Below are 20223 nucleotides of genomic sequence, written 5' to 3' on the forward strand. Positions count from 1 at the left end.
GTGGCTCCTCGCAGTGTGCATTGGAAGGCACTTCTTTATGTTCTTCTGACATGGATGAAAATGGGATCAGCAAGAAGAAGGGGTGGCTGGGAAGGTAAAACAGAGTTTGATGATCACCAGCTGCTCAAAGAGCCAGAAAAAGGGGGGGGGGTTAAATGTGAAGAATGAAGGATGCTGATGAAGCAATTAGTGAGGGTCCATGAGGCCTTACTGTCCACCATCTGAATATAGCAACAGCACCAGCAACAGCATTCCTGAGCCCAGGAGAACATTTCAGCTCGCTAGCATGCCTGGGGTGCCTGTGAGGAGTATGTGGCAGGTACATGCCTGGAGCTGTCGCCAATCTCTGGGCTTGTCCTCAAAGTTACTTTTAGGACTGGGTGACAATGGACTGCAGTACCATTCAAACCTCACCTCTTCTGCAAACCAGCCCAGAGGTCCAGTGGCTGCTTTTCTATTCTGGGCACCCACTGTGAGATGTGGAAGCCTATATCTCCCAGAGCATAAACTACAGGGGGTTCTGGTGAGTCAGTCAAGTGTGTACCTGTACCCACTGAAGACAAAACAAGCACAAATGCTGGGCACCATTAGCCCTTCTGGAAGCCTGGGGCTACTCTCTAAATCCTGGGCTAGGCTCACAGAATGTGCAGCAACCTGACGCTGGTCAGACAAGCTCCAGCACTGAGAGCTTCTTTCCACCATGAGAAAGCAAAATAACGACTCCTTAGGAATTATTCCATGACAGTGCCCTACATGGTACACTGCCAGGTTGTCTGTCAGGTGTGTAAATATAAATACACTTCTGGAGAAAGGGCTTGTGAAAGACTTGTGCACAACAAAAACAGTTACCTTTTATGTTGGACACTAAAAAAAAAAAAAGAATAATTAGGCTGAGTGCCTATAGCTCATTCCTCTAATCCTAGCTACTCAGGAGACTGAGATCTAAGGATACCAGTTCAAAGCCAGCCCAGATAGAAAAGTCTGTGAGATTCATCTCCAATTAAACACCAATCCACTGCTCGTCTTGAGCAACAAAGCTCAAGAATGCTTAGATCCTGATTTCAAGTCCAAGACTCAACACGAAAAAAACAATTTAAAAAAATCCAGTATCAACAAAGCAATAAATTTCAGAGAAAAATTACTGAAAACAAACATAGCCAGGCACAGGTGGCTGGTGCCTATAATCCTAGCTACTCAGGAGGCTGAGATCTGAGGACTGCAGTTTGAAGCCAGCCCCAGCAGGAAATCCATGGGACTCTTATCTCCCCAGAAGTGGAGCTTTGAATCAAGTGGTAGAATACTAGTCTTGAGAAAAAAAACAGAGGGACAATGCCCAAGCCCTGAGTTCAAGCCCCAGGACCAGCACACATACAAAAAAACCCAAAACAAAACAAAACAAAAACATGAAAAACCAGGAATCAAGTCTATGCTAAGTCAAATGCACAAGTTATATAGATAGTATTACTTTAGAAATATGACTTATATGTTCACAAAATATATGTCTAATGACAGGCATTGGTAGCTCATCCTAGCTACTCTAGAGGATCATAGTCCAATGCCAGTCCAGGCAGGAAAGTCCATGAGTTTCTTATCTCCAATTAACCACCAGAAAACGAGAAGTGGTGCTGTGACTCAAAATGGTAGAGTGCTAGCCTTGAACAAAAAACTCAGGGACAGCACCAAGGCCCTGAGTTCAAGCTAAATAACCGACAATAAATAAATATGTGTATATGTGATATATATATATATATAGTATTATATATATATTATATCCAAGAACAGATTGTATGTGAATACAGACACGCATATGGAAATATGTGTGCATATAAACAACACAGTAGATATATGTTAAGATATATGGCCCTTGGGAGATGCTTTCTCCTCACACTCCTTTTCCCTCTATCTTTAGTATAGATGGAAAACAAGGCACATATAGTTGAAAACCTATTAAAAAGTATACTGCACTAACTACACCAGTATTTAGTTAAAATAAAGCTTAGACTAGTATCTTAACTATGTAAGAAAATCCAAACACCATCTTATATTAGTTGTTAAAGACTTAAGACCATTTCAAGTGGTTCCATATTCCTTGAACTTTAAGAAACAATAAACAAAGCACATTTTGTTAAAGCATGCTGAATTAAAGATAGTGTATAAAACCAATTTCAAAAGTTAAAAATTTCATTCGAAGTATGACTAACATGATATTTAAACTAAAAAGTAACTTGAAATTCTATAGTCTGGTGAGTAATGTCATATATATCTCATATAAATACAATCTATGAACTACTTAAGGATGGTAAAATTATGCAAAGATCTTTGCAAGCTATTCTAGAATGAAGCAATCACCCTAACCCTGTCATGGACAGTCCTACCTCTTACAGCTTGTTCCACAAGTCTACTTCAAGTTCCTTACCTGACACGGAGACTGTGTGTGTCCGAACTCCTTGCTTTTCGCTGTTGGCTAACCTGAAATAAATTTAAGAAAGGTAAGTACTGCCCATCCCAAGCAGGACCAAACCACTGGTCTCATCAAGCAGGGAACTATCTTGGATTAGGCCACTGCAATTCGAAAGGGATTATGGTTTAGGCAGCAATTTTTTTTTTTTTTGGGTCCAGTCATGGGGCCTGAACTCTGGGCCTAGGCGCTGTCCCTCAGCTCTTCAGCTCAAGGCTAGTGCTCTACCACTTGAGCCACAGCGCCATTTCCGGCTTTTTTCTTTTTGCTTATGTGGTGCTGAGGACTCGAACCCAGGGATTCAGGCATGCAAGGCAAGTGCTCTACCACTGAGCCACGTTCCCAGCCCCATAGGCAGTAATTTTTTTTAAGTTGATTCTACTTCCTGAGGTCCTCAACATGGCAGATTACTTTAAAACCCAAAAGATATGGGGTAAAAAAACCCACATACGTAGAACTAAATTATTTTCTTTGAAACATACTAAGTATGACAAGTCATTCTTGAACTTATGGCGAATTAAAAAAGTTAAGAACTACATTAGTATACAGTATCATTTAGACTTAAAAAGTAATCTTAATGCATTTGATTACTTCATTAAATGACTAAAAAACATTACATTTTTACCCACATAAAATTTTGGTTAGGGCTGGGAACTTGATTCAGTGGTAGAGTGCTTGCCTTCCATGCCTGAGGCCCTGGGTTCGATTCCTCAGCACCACATAAGCAGAAAAAAGCCAGAAGTAGCACTGTGGCTCAAGTGGTAGGGTGCTAGCCTTGAGCTGAAGAGCTGAGGGACAGCACCCAGGCCCAGAGTTCAGCCCCCACAACCGACAAAAAAAAAAAAAATTGGCTAAAGCTTCTGGCAACTATTAAAAAATACAATCAGAGTCTAAATGTTTTTGGAAAGTAGCACAGAATATAAAAGAACCCTATAGCTTTTTAGATGTCAGTTACTTTGGTCTTTTCATAAAAGAGCTCTTCCAGGCCCACAACATGGGAAAATGGAAAGTTTGCTAAAGTACAGAATTTTCTCTAGGAATTACTGAATGTTAAAAATGTCTTTTAAGTGCCGGTGGCTCATGCCTGTAATCCTAGCTACTCAGGAGGCTGAGATCTGAGGGTCATGGTTCGAAGCCAGCCCAGGCAGGAAAGTCTGTGAGACTCTTATCCCCAATTAACAACCTAAAAACTGGAAGAGGAGCTGTGGCTCAAAGTGGTAGAGTGCTGGCCTTGGGTAAAAACAAAAGAAGTTCAGGGACAGCTCCCTGGTCCTGAGTTCGAGCCCCAGGACTGACACAAAATAAAATGAGTATGTTCAGCTTTTGTAGTGTCTATTAACCCCTTCTAGCTGAAGGTCTTTTCCTATTTTTAGATAATGTTTATGATTCTTGTATGTCTTATCATTTCTTTGCTTTCCACAAACAGAAGATACTCTAAGCCAGCATGAGTTCCTGGCCAGACAAACGACACTCTCCAATAACACCCAAACACTGCTGACGGAGGGGTTCACTGTTGTGCTTGTCCTTCCTGTCTTTCCCTCTCCCTCACAGCTCTGCTACACTGACCAGGTGCAGATCTTGCCAATGTTGGGTTTACAGGAGTTGCACTGACGCTTCATAACGTCAGAGTGGTCTATCCAGTGGAGGTTATGGAAACACCAAGAGATCATTTTCAGAAGTGAGATGATCGAGAGAAATGCAACTAGAAATCTTCCTAGCTCGGGGCCCAGGATTCCAGATGAAGCAATGGAAGAAACCCGGATGAGAAGCTGGATTTAGGTAAAGGAAAGAGGTGGTAGACATTGTGCTATGCAGTGTAGGACACTGGAAAAGCATTGTAGGGAAGACTGAACATTTGCTCAGCAACTGAAAACAGTCAATGGAGCAAAAGGGAATGTGAGAAGTGGCACAAACTGAGGTTAATACCAAGTGTGGTCCGGCATGCATATAATCCCAGAGCTCAGGAAGCTGAGGTGGAGGATTTGTCTAAAAACAAATCCTAGACCAAAAACAACACAAGCAGCCAAAGTAAGAGATGTAAGCAGAACATTTGGGTAGGCTGCTGCAAGCTATCTGAAGATCATACCAAGTCAGGTGACAACTTTACTTATGATAGACTCTTCCTCAAACTACAGTGTTAAGAAAGGACAGAATGATGGACAGAGCTAGATAGGAAGGTTGTCAGAACTGTGCAAACATGAGTTGACACTCCAGTGACACTCCAGTGTCAACTGTGGGCCTGGGGATTTGGAGTTCAGGAGTGCTTCCACCATCCCCTTGCTGGGAAGGGTGGCTCCCTCAGCTGACAACATGGCTTATGCTGGGATCCTGCTTTCCTTCTGGGAGCATGGTCTTGATGTACGTTAGTCACAGGGTACACATGTGGCCAGTCCTTGTAAACCTCTGGCAACAATCCTTCCTACATCTGAACAACACTTCCTACATCTCAACCCAGTTAGTGCTAGCGGCTTCAAGTGCATCCAGTAGGATTCCACTGCGAGAGAGCATTTAGAAGCTTCTTGGCTTCTTCAGACTTCACCCCACACCCTTGCCCTTTGCTGAAAGAATTTCTGCTGTGTATTCAACCACATGCAAGCTTCAGAACTGTTGGGCCTGGGTGGTCCTGGTGACAATAATTGTTAAGAACAGGACAGGAAAGCTGGGTACCAGAAGCTCATGTATATATTCTTATCTACTCAGAAGGCTAAGATTTAAGGATCATTTTCAAAACCAGCTCAGGCAGACAAATCAAAGAGACTCTTAACTCTTAATTAATCAGAAAAAGGCAAAGTGGAGGCCTGGCTCAAATGGCAAGAGTATTAGCTGTGAGCGAAATAGCTGAGAGCACAAGGCCTTGAATTCAATCCTGAGCTGGCCATGGACTGCATTCTTTTTGCTGTTACCTCCCAAGCAGGTAGGATTATAGACACATGACCTTATTCACCCAAGCCTCTGTATCTGTTTCTACTCAGGAGCACACTGAGCACCTCCCACATCGCTCTTCCTGTTTGTTTCCTTGCTAAACTTTAACTTTTATTTCTTGGCCCCAGTTAGAGGCACTGGCTGAAAATTGAGAAGAAACAGCATGAGGTTTATGGTATACTTTTAACTTCTTTTTAAAAATAGAGTAGCACAGCTATTATAAAACTTGTAATATCAAAAAGTAAAAATTACACCCAACACTACAATTCTTCAGTTTTCCTAACTGCCAAGTATCTTGAGCAGTACCTACCTAGGCTTCTATAATGATTTGTGATAACGATATAAAATGCCTTTGGGAGGCTTTAAGTGAGCTTTCTAGGCATGCACTGTATAACTTGAGCCATACTCCTAATCCAAAACTGAATACTTAATAACAATGTATCTGTATTACTATGATTGTAACAATGCATCTGTATTACTATGATTGTTCTTTGGCTTCTTTATTAAACTTAAGATACAACTTTTGTACAAAATAGCACTTACTTTGGTATTGATGGCAATGCGCGTTCACCTTCTGGGGGAAAAAAGGAGAAAAAAAGATATGAGGTTCCTTGTATTCCTTCTGAAAAGATTGTGTCTAGATCAGGTTAGAATAAGCCTTATTTAGTATTTTAGCAATAATCCCTAACACATTCATGGTTTTATTTCCAATATTTATAACAAATACCAATACGTGTTTAAAATGTGTTGCTAAATAATAATAAAACTGATGTAAAAGACTAAGAACAGTGCCACACTGCTGCAGACTGCCCAGTTCTGTCCCTAATACCTCCAGGGTGCCTGGCACTGAGGCAACCCCCTGACAAATGGGTAATGAGGAAGGAATCAATCAGCTTGGGCCCATAAGTGATTTACTCTCTCTACAAACAGCTTTACTATAAATCACATGCAGTTAACTTGCAGGGACCACTGTGAGTCTTAGACATGGCTTTCTAAACACTCAACCTCCAAGCAAATCAACCAATTCATACCACAAAATCCAAGCTTAGAATAATAGAAAAAAGGCTAATGATTGAAGTCCCACACCATCTTCCTATACTCAACACTGTCAACTAAAATAACATGTGACACACATATGATTTATTTATTTATTAGAAAACCTACTAGTGTGTCACTAGTAGGATTTCTCATAGTTGGGCTCTGCTGTAACTTCTGTTTCCTCTGAGGAAAAAAAAAATCAGTCACTATTTGTGGACAGTATGGAATTCCTAAGACGCTGGGCATGGACAAAAGAAGGTAGTAAATAAGGTGGTAAAAAAATGCAGGCTCCAGGAAAGCAAATTTGTAGAATGGTAGGTTACACAATAACGACAAGAATGGCCACAGATAACATGATAAAAACCTGTGTTCATTAACCACAATACTAGATTCTGGGAGGTGGGTTTTTTGGTTTTTGTTTTCTGGTGACAGTCCTGAAGCTTGAACTCAGGAACTGGCCATTGTCCCTGAGCTTTTCCTCTTAAGGCTGGTATTCCAAAACTTGAGTCACAGCTCCACTTCTGGCTTCTTGATCACTAATTGGAGATAAGAATCTTATGGACTTTGCTGCCTTGAGCTGGCTTTGAACCATAATGCACAGATCTCAGCCTCTGAGGAGCTGGGATTAAAGGTGTCAGCCACTATTGTTAAATGAGTAGCACAGAGTTCTCATGCCACTCATGAATGTATCTTATTTCTCTGAGCACATTACATTAAGACTAAGAATATATACATTTTTATTTTTAGAATGAAGACTTTTACATTTTCAAATAAGACTTTCTCTACTGTTTTTTTTTTTTTTTGGGGGGGGGGGGCGGGGTCCGGTTGTCGGGCCTGAACTCTGGGACTGAGCGCTGTCTCTCAGCTCTTCAGCTCAAGGCTAGCGCTCTACCACTTGAGCCACAGCGCCACTTCTGGCTTTTTTCTTTTTGCTTACGTGGTGCTGAGGAATTGAACCCAGGGCCTCAGGCATGCAAGGCAAGCGCTCTACCACTGAGCCACCGAGCCACCTTCCCAGCCCTCTACTGGTCTTTAATGACACATTAGTACTGACTCACTGAAGCAAATCTAAATAAAAGGAAGTGAATGTGAGAATAAAGTTCAACAGATGAAGGTGCTCCCTGCTCAGGACAGTTCTAATCCTACACCTACTCCCTGTCTAGCTGGCCACTCATCTTTCCATATGATTTGTTATACATATTCACGCTCTGTGTCTCTGTGTCTCTGTCTCTCTCTCTCACACACACATAAAAAGCTATCACATCATTTTCAATAGCTATGTAGTACTGTGTCATTAACATGTGCCCCTGGTTTATTTACTAATTTCCATCCTAAACATGTATCAGAGAAGACATGCTGATGGCAGAGAATACTCAGCAGCCTTCAGGAAAGCTGTACAGTCAAATGTTCCTGAATGGCTTTGCATAGAGTGATTGCTCCTGTTCCATCATGTGTAACACTTTAATAAATGCAAAGGATGGGCTGGGAAGGTGGCTCAAGTGGTAGAGCGCTAGCCTTGAGCTGAAGAGCTGAGGGACAGGTCCAGGCCCAGAGTTCAGGCCCCACGACCGGACCCCAAAAAAATAAAAATAAAAAAAAAATAAATGCAAAGGACACCAGATACCTATCATGTTCTGTATAGGTTTACCAGACATTTGTGATGTCCATCCCTCTAAGAGGAACCATTCACATACAGGGGTGTATTTATTCCATCATCTGGAAGAACACTTGAAAATAAAGAGATTTAAATTGTATTGTGTTTGGCACAAACACTTTAGTTCTCTTTCACAGCTTTTAAAATATTCAGCCTTTTCTGGCACACTACATACCCTAAATCCCAGCACTTGGGAGGCTGAGACCAGGATGATCATGAAAGCCAGCTCTTTTCTCCCACCCCTTTCCATCTTTGTTTTTTTACTAAATCAAGTTTTTGTTTATTTGTTTTGTTTCTTTGACAATACTAGGACTGGGTGTCAGGGGCTCACATTCACTCAACTTGCTTGCTCAGCTGGTGCTCCACCACTTGATCCATAACCTTTAGCCCGTTTTTTTTTTCTGATTAATTTGATATAAAGTCTTGAGGACTTTTCTCCCTTGCTAGCTTTGAATTTCAATCCACAAGGTATCAGTGTCAAATAGTGGTATTATAGGTATGAGCTCAGTAATACCTGGCTACAGGAAGTACTTAAATCATGTAAGGAAACCTATCAATTTTGCATTCTTCCTCATGGGTTTTGAGCTATCCTGAAATCCCTCCAGGGGGTGAAAACCACTTCAGATGGTGGCGTTATGGCTCCATGTTAAACTGCACAATTCTCTACTCTGAGCACAATTTTACTAGATTGCAAAAGTGCTTATGAGGATAGGTAAAAAGGCCTGACAGCTGAGGGGCAATGTCATGCATCAACACTTCATTCAGGACATTTGGCTTGTAGCTCTACCATATTTCTATCAATCAACATCATCTGTAACAGTAATGATGGAATGGCAGAAAGCTCAGAGTTCACATGAGACTTACTGGGAGAACCTCTGAACAGGTTTATAATATACAATTTTAAAGCACTTTATCAGAAAAGTATCATTTGTAGATACTTTTGCAAAAACACATTTTATTTGAAAATTTTTCTAGTATTTAAATTAATTTTAAGTGATACATAAAAACTATATATATTGGATACCATATGATATTTCAATATGTGTATTCATTGTATAGTGTTTAAACCAGACTAAATATGTATCTACTGACATATTTATCTTTTGGTGCCAGTCCTAGGGCTTGAACTCAGGGCCTCCGCGCTGTTTCTGATTTTTTTTTTTTAATGCTCAAAACTAGCACTTTACCATGTGAACCACAGCTCCACTTCTGGCTTTTTACTGGCTAATTGGAGATAAGAGTCTCACCAACTTTCCTACATGGCTGGCTTTAAGCTGTGATCCTCAGGTATCAGCCTCCTGAGTGGCTAGGATTACAGTATATACCACCAGTGCCTGGTTATCATTTCTTTCTTTAAAAAAAATTACTTCATTGTTATAATAAAGGTGATATAATGTATAGTTACATTAGTCAGGGAATGAGTACATTGCCTTTCATATAATGTCTTCCCTTTCCTCATGCTCTCCCAGATTATCATTTCTTTTTCCATTTTTTTTTTTTATGCCAGTCTTGGGGCTTGAACTCAGGGCTTGAGCACTGTCCCTGAGCTTCTTCTGCTCAAGGCTCGTGCTCTATCACTTGAGCCACAGCACCCCATCCTGCTTTTTCTGTTTATGTGGTGCTGAGGAATTTAACTCAAGGCTTCATGCATGCTAGGCAAGCACTCTAACACTAAACCACATTCCCAACCGGCAGACTATCATTTCTTTATGGTGAAAATATTCAAATTTCTTTCTTCTACCTTAACTACATTATTTGTAGTAACTCTAGTCTGAACAGCACCTCAACTTTTTCATTGAAACAGAGTCTTGCTCTGTAACCCAGAATGACTTCAAACTTCTACTGCCTCCTGGATATAGGCATTATGGATAAAAGCCATTACACCTAGCTCATTCCTGCCACCAATTTCTTACTCCTATTACTCCAACTTAGAACCTACTAATCAAATTCTTCCCGTTTCCCCGCACCCCCCCCACCCTGATAACCATTATTCTCAAGAAATCCTTAAAAACCTTTAAAAATGTTCTGTACCTTACCCACATATATTTTTTACTACAATCAATTCAGAAGGTTTGACTTTAACATTATTTCAACTAGGCAATACATTTTTATCTTAGGGCTTAAGGAGTCATTTTTAAAAAGCTTTAATAACAGGTACTTTTAAAAAAAAAGAATAATTTTAATAGTTCATATATTTACATACTTAAGTACCCTGTATTTGGCTAGGTGTGGTGACACATCCCTGCAATCATAGCTACTCAGGAAGTAAAGATCAGGCTGATCAGTTTGAGGTCAGCCTAGGTAAAGTTAGACCTCATGTCAATAAATAAGCTCAGCATGATGGTGTGTCTATAACCCCAGCTATATAAGGGACACAGGGAGGGGAATTCTGGTCAGAGGGTAGCCTAGGCAAAAACTTGAGATCTTATTTTACAACGTAACTGAAGCAAGTTGGGCACTGGTGGCGCATGCCTGTAATCCTAGCTATTCTGGAGGCTGAGATCTGAGGATCGTAGTTCAAAGCCTGCCCAGACAGAAAAATCAATGAGACTTTTATCTCCAATGCACTACTCAGAAAAAGCCAGAAATGGTGCTGTGGCTCAAGTGGCAGAGTGCTAGCCTTGAGTACTGAGAGGTTCAGGGACAAAGCCCAGGCCCTGCGCTCAAGGCTCAGGACCAGCAAAAACAAAAATAAACAAAAACCTGAAGCAAAAAAGGGTTGGTGTGTGGCTCAAGCAGTATAGTGCCCACCTACCAAACATGAGTCCTAGAGTCCCAGAGTCCAAACTCCAGTACACTCCCTTCCCTACCCTATATTTGATATACTGCAATAACCTCAATGAGATTTCAAAATGTTTAGGTATCAAATTTTTGAAAATATACCCATTATTTTCCTAAAATGTTTTGTTTGTAGGAGAAAGAAAGGGGCTATGAAGGAACTAAATTTTGTTTCATGGTTTTATACTTTTAAATATCTTTAATATTTCACTCTAATGCAATACTTAGATAGGCATACTGAAAAAAAAGGAGGGCTGAGGGCTCAGCTCAGTGAGCGAGTGTGTGTCTATCATGCACATAATCCTGGGTCTGATTCCAAGCACCACATGGGAAAAAAGGTCATGCAACACACAAATATGCTGCAATTCAGAATAAAATGGCTATCAAGCATAACTTCTTCCCTAGACAGGAAAAAGCTGGTGGCAACCAGTACTGATGTTTTCATGACCAGCACTTCCATTGTGCTCTCCCATCTAAATGGAACTCTTAAAATGATTTTCCCTAAGCAGCAGAAAGCTAAGTGGCCATGAAATTAGTATAGAAATATGGTGAGCAGGGGCTGGGAAGGTGGCTCAGTGGTAGAGTGCTTGCCTTGCATGCCTGAGGCCCTGGGTTCGATTCCTCAGCACCACATAAGCAAAAAGAAAAAAGCCGGAAGTGGCGCTGTGGCTCAAGTGGTAGAGCGCTAGCCTTGAGCTGGAGAGCTGAGGGACAGCACCCAGGCCCAGATTTCAGGCCCCACAACCGGACCCCCCCCCCAAAAAAAGAAATATGGTGCGCATAAGCCCTGATATGGCTCAGTGCTTCCCATTTGGTATGAGTAAACATGTATTAAATATGCATACAAACATACTGAGAAAGGACACTGTGGTAAGCTAGAATGGAATTATTTACTAAATGGAGAGGAGCAATGTGTCACACTAACATCTGCTGCCAAAGCACTCTCCTTTGTGAAGGAACTCTGAAACATTTTTTTTTTTTAAACTAACTTTCTTCTATTTAAGGCATGAAGTGAAAACTTAAATGCTTATGGCTATAAAAGCTGCAACTAAAGGAAGCTTCAGACATTCCTGAAGGCAACTTCAATGATATTTGATATAGAGAAAACCAACAAAAACACACATTTTAGGAAAATCCCACACAAACAGGCATTTCTAGCATGACCTTCCTAGGAAAAACACTTCTAGATGCACCACATCCTGTCTTCACGCACACACCTGGGGCTCTTATATACAGAGCATGACAATATCATCACCTTTTTAAGAAAGGGTTAGACTAGTGCACACACCCACAACATACCACCGTCCTATCTTTAGACCTGCTCTCACTTTCCTGCTGGGAAGGTAGGCACCCTCATTCCCACGGTCTCTCCTCTGGTCACCATTTCACTTAGATCAGCTTGCTTGGACATATACCATCCAGGACATCACTGAGGTCTGAGCGGGAAGGGGCCTGAGCAATAAAGGCTAATGCCATGTACAGAAGACCCACCTGTCACAGTGGTTACTATTTAGGACACACTTACCAACCCTACAAGGTAGGTACCATAACTTGTTCACACAAAATCAAGGTTAAAACAGGTGTCAACATCACACCACTACTGATAGTACTAAGGGGAACAATAATCACTGAATTTAGGTCATGTACTACCCTGATCCTCTCTGTTCACAAAACCTTCTATCCTCCCAGGACTACAAAAACAAGTGCCACTTTTTACTTTATGGCAGGCAAGACTGCAAACAGAAAGCCAGGCTTTCATTTAAACATGGGAGCAGTCTGCAATGTGATGCTTCGGCTGTGGCTCCACACCCAGGCCCTTCCGGCTTCCTGCTGCCTGAAGGCTTCTTGGATTATTTCAAGACTTCAGGGCCCTCCGGAGCATCTTTGCTCTATGCTGCGAAGTCCACCTCACTTCTGAAATGACACAGCCGTATTTCTAGGATATTTACTCACTCAAATTTTTGATTTCACACAATGATTTAGAATTAATTTTGTTCTTTGACTATCCTAAGCTTTATATAGAAAAAAGAAAAGACTTTACTCAATATAAATTACTAACAACAGTTTTAAAACACCATAATCTCAAGAATAGCAAATTAGAAAATACCCTAAGAAGGCTGCTCAAAATATGGCATGTTGGAAAGTGAAAGAGTGAAACTGTCTAAAAAGAAATGTACTCACTACTTGACTTATAGCCCCTTAATAACAATAAAACTATATTTAAAAAAACAAAACGGTATTGTGAATGAAGATAAGGTTGTCTCTGTGCTCTATCACACAGGTCTTGGCCTGTGTGACCTGAATCACTGATACCTCTTCCCCATTGAAAATAAGCATTTAGATAATACAAGGCTCAGGAACTCATCGGGCCTTCACATTTATGCCTTTACCAACATGCAGAACAGGCTGCTGGAGGTGAGACGACCTAATCATTCACACAAAGAGCTGCAGGCAGGAACAGAAATAGAACCTTACCTTTCTGGGGTCTGATGATAAAGGACTGCGTTGCTCCGTTCACCAGCCGGCAGTAGCCGTCTATCAGGTCAGCCATGTTCTCTGCGATAGTTAGGGATGGTGCCGTCACTGTCAGAGGCTAAACGGGACAGATCAAGAAAGAGACATTATTGTTCTTGCAGTATCAAAGGGACAGCTGTGCTATGACATCAGACTCCTACTAACACTTAGAAACAGAGGAATGGGAATGAGACAAGGTTTGTCAGGATTCAAGATTGGAGGGAAACAGGAAGTTGGATATTTAAGAGCCTTATTCCTAGGAAATTTAATAGAAGACAAATCCAGTGTGAAGTCATTTAAACAAAGGCTCACTTCGAGAAGAAAAGGAGCTAGAAAGAATACTTTCTGGCTGGGAAGGTGGCTCAGTGGTAGAGCGCTTGCCTTGCATGTGTGAGGCCCTGGGTTCGACTCCTTAGCACCACATAAGCAAAAAGAAAAAAGCCGGAAGTGGCGCTGTGGCTCAAGTGGTAGAGCGCTAGCCCTGAGCTGAAGAACTTAGGGACAGTGCCCAGGCCAAGTTCAGGCCCCACGACCGAACCCAAAAAAAAAAGAATACTTTCTTCAGAATGCCCAGCCCTTCCTCAACAATCTAGGAGGAGAATTTAGATAATCAGTAAGTTAAGGCACCATTTGTTTCAGAAGTGAAACTAGTGTGTAATTTTTATTAACCATCACAAATTTTCAAGCTGAAACATACAGCATGTTTTACCCAGAGGCTTAAACATCACTCTCTTGATATCAAACACGTCCTATATGATAAATTTCTTACATGCTATGAGAGACATATAGATGTTCTTATTCCTATGACTGTTCATAATTTCTTATGTGAACAACTTATTTTGCTTGCATTACCCTAAATGTTATTTGAGGGACAATAAAATGAAAGGAGAAGCTGGGTGTGTGACACATGCCTGCTCTGCCAGCACTGGAGAAACATGAGTTCCAGGCTAGCCTCGGTGACATGGTGAGACCTTGCCTTACTGACCCCCTAAAACCGAAGCTTGGAAAATGAAGGTCCAAACTCATTACTGAGATTTCTTCAGGAAATTTTTACATATTTTCAATGTCATATTGTAATATTTGCTGACTGCACAATCGACAGAACTTGTAGAGGCTCATAAATCTGTCATGAAGCTTACAGGATCAGAGACAGGACAGTGGCAAAGAGGCCCAATTGGAGGGGGCTACAATAGAGAGAAGAGCTGCAGACAAACTGCTCAAATGTGCAGAACTGTGAGCCACGCAAGGCCTGATTTCTCCTTCCACAGGAGTGTGCTTTGTCTAGCTTCTAGAAAGAAGCATGTTGTTGTTATCATTATTTTTTGCTACCTCTTATTTCTTTCCTGTTTTTTACTACGTGTTGTTTTTTGAGGGTCTATGTATGCAAGGCTGGCCTAGAACTCACTATGTAGCTCAAGCTGGCTTTGAATTCAAGACTCTTCTGTCTCAGACTCCTGAATGTGTATACCCCATATCTGGCCCTATTGTTGCTTTTTTTTTTTTTTTCCCCAGTACTGGAGCTTAAACTCAGGGCCTGGGTGCTGTCCTTGAGCCTCTTTGCTCAAGGCTAGTGCTCTACTATTTGAGCCACAGTTCCATTTCTGGCTTTCTCCTGGTTAACTGGAGATAAAATCTCATGGGCTTTCCTGCCTGGGCTAGATTTGAACCGTAGCTCTCAGATCTCAGCCTCCTGAATACCTAATAGATTACAGGCATGAGCCATTAGCACACAGCTACTTCTTGCTTCTGTTGCACAGTGATTAAGGGAAAAGTCTTTGGATCCTGACTGCTAGAGTGCGTACTCCAGTCACGACCACGTGCACAGCATTGTCCTCATCTACAAAATGTGGTTAACCACAACATAGTAAAGTTGTCACTTCACTTGGCTATATCATGTGACCATAAGCAGCACCGCTGCTGCTGTTATCGTGAGTGCTATTGCCCAGAGAACCTCCCAGACGACAGTTTAGGAAATAGCAGAGCTCAGTGAACATGTACACATAATTCAACAAGATGATTTCCTTCCTATTTCCTAATCATATTTACAAGTGTTCTTGATTTTAAAAATCTGTCTCCTACTGTATTTGTGGGAACATTAATTACTACTTGTAATGTAACCCTTAGATACATGAGAAATTTTGATTTTTGACCTTTCATGAAACTGTCATCTTATTTTAAAAAACATCATTGCCAGTCAGGTGTAGTAGCACACATCTGTCATCCCAGATATGCTAGAGGCTGAGACTGGTAGAACAGTGGTTCCAGCCTGGCCTGGACAAAAAGTTCACAATTTCTATTTCAACAGAAACGGCTAGGTGTGGTGCACACACCTGTCCACTCAGCTGTGGTAGGGAGTGTAAAAAGGATCACAGTCCAGGTGTGCAAGACCAGGCACAAAGTGAGTTCCTATCTCAAAACTATTTGGACTAGGTAGGGAGCTGGCAGCTCTTGCCTATAATCCTGGCTACTTGGGAAGCTGAGAATAAGAGGATCATAGATGGAGGCCAGCCCTGATAGAAAAGTTTGTGAGACTCCTTGTCAACCCATAGCTGGGTGCAGTGGCATATACCTGTCATTCTGAGCTATGTGGGGGGTTAATAATGTGAGGCTGGACTCCTGGCCAGCCCAGGCAGAATAGTCTGGAGACTCCATCTCATCTGTGAAGCTAGCCATGAAGGCACATACCTGACATCACAGAAACTATGAGAAGCCTGAAAAATGGATGGCAAAAACCAAAAAGCAAAACACAGAGCTAGAGGCTTAGATCAGCGGTAGAGTGCCTCTATACCAAGCATGAAGCTCTGAGTTCAAACCCAATACTGCCACAAGTAATAACCAGAGCAAACAATAACAACAAACAGTAACAATAAAAACACAGCAAAAAGGAGCTAGAGATAAAACTCAAGCAGTATAGTATCTCCTTATCAAGTGTGAGTCTTAAGTTCAAACCCTAGTACTGCCTACTCAAAGTATTATTTCTGAAATTTCAGCATTCTTCAGCTTCCCATTGGTGATGTGTGGGGTTCCCTTACCTCAGGTGCACCTGCGATTTTGAGCTGCAGCATTCCTTTTCTGTCCTTGTCTTCACTGTTTGAATACTGAATTGTCTGCACTTGGTTGAAGTCAGCCAGATGTGTGGGCTTTGGGAAGCAAAAATAAAATGCTTAGGCCACAGATAAATGCCTCATTTTACTAGTTCTGTTAAGTGTTCTGTGAAATTCTCCAGGTTCTAACAGCCAGTCCATTCTCCTAAAGACATGCTAAGACTGGATTCTCTAAGCAGGCCATGAGGAAGCAGTTGTACAATCATCTCCTGGGCTTTTAAAGAGCTACTTGGCAGAAATACAGTTCGCACAAAAGCAGGGACAGAGTGACGGAAGGAAAGATAGAGAAAGAAAAGGAAAAGGGAAAGGGAAGGGTGGAGAAAGGAAAAGGACCAACCGTGCTGAAGTCAAGAAAGTAGTAGCAGGAGGAGCTTTAGGAGTTCTGAGATTGGTTTGTTGAAAATTAACAGCTAATATGAGGTTTGAAATATGAAGAAAAACATACTACAATACTGGTTATGTGGCTGGGTGCTGGTGGCTCAAGCCTGTAATCCTAGCTATTCACGAGGATGAGATCTGAGGATCATGATTCAAAGCCAGCCTATGCTGTACAAGAGCTCAGGTAGCACTAATCTGAGGGCTCTTTCCTGGGCTCATACTAGTAGATATGCTTTTTCATTTAATTTTCTGATTTAGACTTGTATCAGTATTGCAATTTTGAACACTTGGAAGAAAGACATCAATTTCAAGAAACAACAGTAGAGGGAGCTGTCAAGCTGGACTGGCTGCAGAGAATAAGACATGATTTTCCCTCAGAAGGTCATTTTGCTCAGTTAAAGTAAGGACAGGCAGGACTTCATGGATTATGAATGGAAGAAAGTAATTTTCTTCCTCTGGAGATAGTCTCAAGAGGCTGTTTCAAAGGCTAATTTGTCATTATAAATATACTCTAATTATATACACAACACAGTAAAAACTATATTTAAAGCTGGGGAAATAGCTTGCCCTGGTTCAATCTCTAGCACTGCAAAAAAATAAAAAATAAAAAAGTTTTGTTTTTTTTTTGGGTCCGGTCGTGGGGCCTGAACTCTGGGCCTGGGCGCTGTCCCTCAGCTCTTCAGCTCAAGGCTAGCGCTCTACCACTTGAGCCACAGCGCCACTTCCGGCTTTTTTCTTTTTGCTTATGTGGTGCTGAGGAATCGAACCCAGGGCCTCGAGCATGCAAGGCAAGCGCTCTACCACTGAGCCACCTTCCCAGCCCCAATAAAAAAGTTTTTTAAAAGTATGTAATTAAAAACCCATAAACACACAGAACCTCTCCAGATAAACTGGAATAGCCTCATCCTGGCCTCACTAAGATATAAACATGATTTACATGATTCATTTCTTCCCAAGATTAAGGAACTCTGAAGAATCTTTAAGCCAGACTCCAGGTATCCTTGCCACCCACCAGCCCTAAACAAGAAGCACCATGTAATGAAAAAGGTTATATGGAGAATTATGTCTTTCAAGAGGAACATCATCCCCTCTTCACTCTAACGATTCTATCTCCAATAAGTTTAAGAGCCATCACAAGGGCAGACTTACATTGCAGCCCTTGTCTGTCAGGTAGCTGATCCCTTCTTCTGGGCCAATTGCCAGTTCCACTGAAATAATCCAGCTTGACTTTGGAAGGTCAAACAGGTAAGGACCATGCAGGAAACAGAAAAAAAAACAAAAACAAAAACAAAGACTTTAGATCAAGAGCTATGGAGATATTAAAAAACCAAAGCACTTTTGGGGAGAGGTGTTGCCATTATCTAACCAAGTAAGGTTGCCTAGACAGATATATTGGTTTCATTTCAGCACACTGGATGCCAGTGTTTCCCTGGGAAAGTGATCATAAAAGGACAAATTAGCTGCTTTGGAGAAATGCATTGAATAACAAGCTGAAATTTAAAAAAAAATAACAACTATACTTATAAACATAGGCATGCTATTTTAAAAGGCTTATTTATTTTCATGTCGATATATTCTTTTTGTACTTTCTCCCACTATAAAATGACAAAACAGTATTCATCTATTAAAAGAAAAGTATGATAAATTAATTTTCTTAACTAGACATCAACAGCTTAATGCCTGCAATCATAGCTATTCAGGAAGTTGAGATCTAATAGTTTGAAGCCAGCTCCAGGAAAAGTCCAAGAGACTTGTTTCTCCAATTAATCAGCCAGAATAGAGCTGTGGCTCAAGTGGTAGAGTGCTAACTTTGGGCAAAAAAGCTCAGAGACAGTGCCTAGGCCTTAAAGTTTATTAAACTACAGACACAGGGAGGCTTTGTGGAGGATTTTCTTTTAACCAGAAATTTAGGTACACATGGATAAGAAAAAGCAAAAGCAAACAAACTAGTACCATCTCCACGCTTCCATACTTACCCCAAGAGCACACTTGAAACATTCTTTGTCATATCGATACACTGGAGAAAGGATTTCAAAGAATTTCAGAATACTTTCTTCTCTATTAAGGTTGGCAAACTGTCTAAATGTTTGTTGTATCAGTTTTCTTAATGTTTTGGCCTGCATGATAAAATTATAAAAAAGAAAAAAAAATTTTTTAGAATCAGCTAATACTAACAGCCACAGCAGAAACTACAAGATATTATTCTTACTCACTACTTATTTAATGCTACCTACATTTATATTACTAAAACTATATTTATCAGAGCTTTACTTATTATAATCGTAGTAAAATATACGTAACAAAATTTGCCATATTAACCATTCTAAGGATAGAGTTGAGCAGTTTTGCTTCTTTGACAGAACCTTGTTAAAGCAGTAATCTGCATTTATAACAAATGGTCCTAAGTCAGGCATTAACCATGTGCCACAGATGCATACGGTGCAGCAGTAAGGTCAAAGGCATACAGTTTCTCACAGGTTCTACAGTCAAGGGACAAACGGATACGCCTCTCAGAAGACAGCATAAATCATAATCTTTAAAAGCCCAACCTCTGACCTAGAAAGTGAAACCCCAAGACACTATGTTTTAGAAATGACAAAAGACACTTGCAGATATTCAGCAACAGGAAGATTCACTGCAGAACCATGTACAGTAGCATATGATGCATATAAGTCAAGGTATCAATTTTCTCAATTGATACTTTGCAGCTTAAAAATTATTTTGTGGGACTAATTCACTGACCTTACAGTCCATATCTTACTGCTGTAAAAGAGAGATATGAGTCTGTGTGTACAAAATAGATGAATTAAGGAGAGCATACAATGTGCCTCATGCAGACATCTGGGCCTAATATGCACACATGATGGGGAAAAACAAAATTATGGATTTTTAGCCTGCAGTGGATTACCAGTAGCCTCTGCTCCTAAATGTGTGTGTGTGTGTGTGTGTGTGTGTGTGTGTGTGTGTGTGTGTGTGTGTGTGTGTGTGTGTGTGTGTGTGTGTGTGTGTGTGTGTGTGTGTGTGTGTGTGTGTGTGTGTGTGTGTGTGTGTGTGTGTGTGTGTGTGTGTGTGTGTGTGTGTGTGTGTGTGCACGTGCTCTGATGCTGGAGCTTGGGTACTGTCCCTGAGCTTTTTTTTTGCTTAAGGCAATAGCGCTGTACCACTTGAGCCATAGCTCCACTTCTGGCTTTATGATGATTAACTGGAGGTAAGAGTCTCAGACTTTCCTATCCTGGCTGACTTCAAAATGTGATCCTCGGATTTCAGCCTCCAGAGTAGCTAGGATTACTGGTATGAGCCACTAGTGCCTGGCCTCCAGTTCTCTTTAGGTCATCTGAGTGTCTCTTTTCACACACAAACACCTGCATGGAGGAACA

At 41.1% G+C, this 20223-nt stretch overlaps 1 protein-coding gene across 1 annotated transcript in view; it reads right to left on the reverse strand.

Moving 5' to 3' along the window:
* The window catches only part of LOC138829571 (focal adhesion kinase 1-like), a 93031-nt gene that overhangs the window by 39854 nt on the left and 32954 nt on the right, over positions 1-20223 (reverse strand). Inside the window, exons 6-11 of the mRNA XM_070025921.1 lie at positions 18823-18963; positions 17996-18073; positions 16397-16504; positions 13326-13443; positions 5924-5954; positions 2417-2469 (exon numbers count right to left, since the gene is read on the reverse strand). Of these exons, the coding sequence (XP_069882022.1) occupies positions 2417-2469; positions 5924-5954; positions 13326-13443; positions 16397-16504; positions 17996-18073; positions 18823-18963 (529 nt within the window). The remainder of the gene's footprint in view (positions 1-2416; positions 2470-5923; positions 5955-13325; positions 13444-16396; positions 16505-17995; positions 18074-18822; positions 18964-20223) is intronic.

Source organism: Dipodomys merriami, unplaced genomic scaffold (genome assembly GCF_024711535.1).
Source record: "Dipodomys merriami isolate MVZ:Mamm:240054 unplaced genomic scaffold, mDipMer1.0.p SCAF_174, whole genome shotgun sequence".
NCBI lineage: Eukaryota > Metazoa > Chordata > Mammalia > Rodentia > Heteromyidae > Dipodomys > Dipodomys merriami.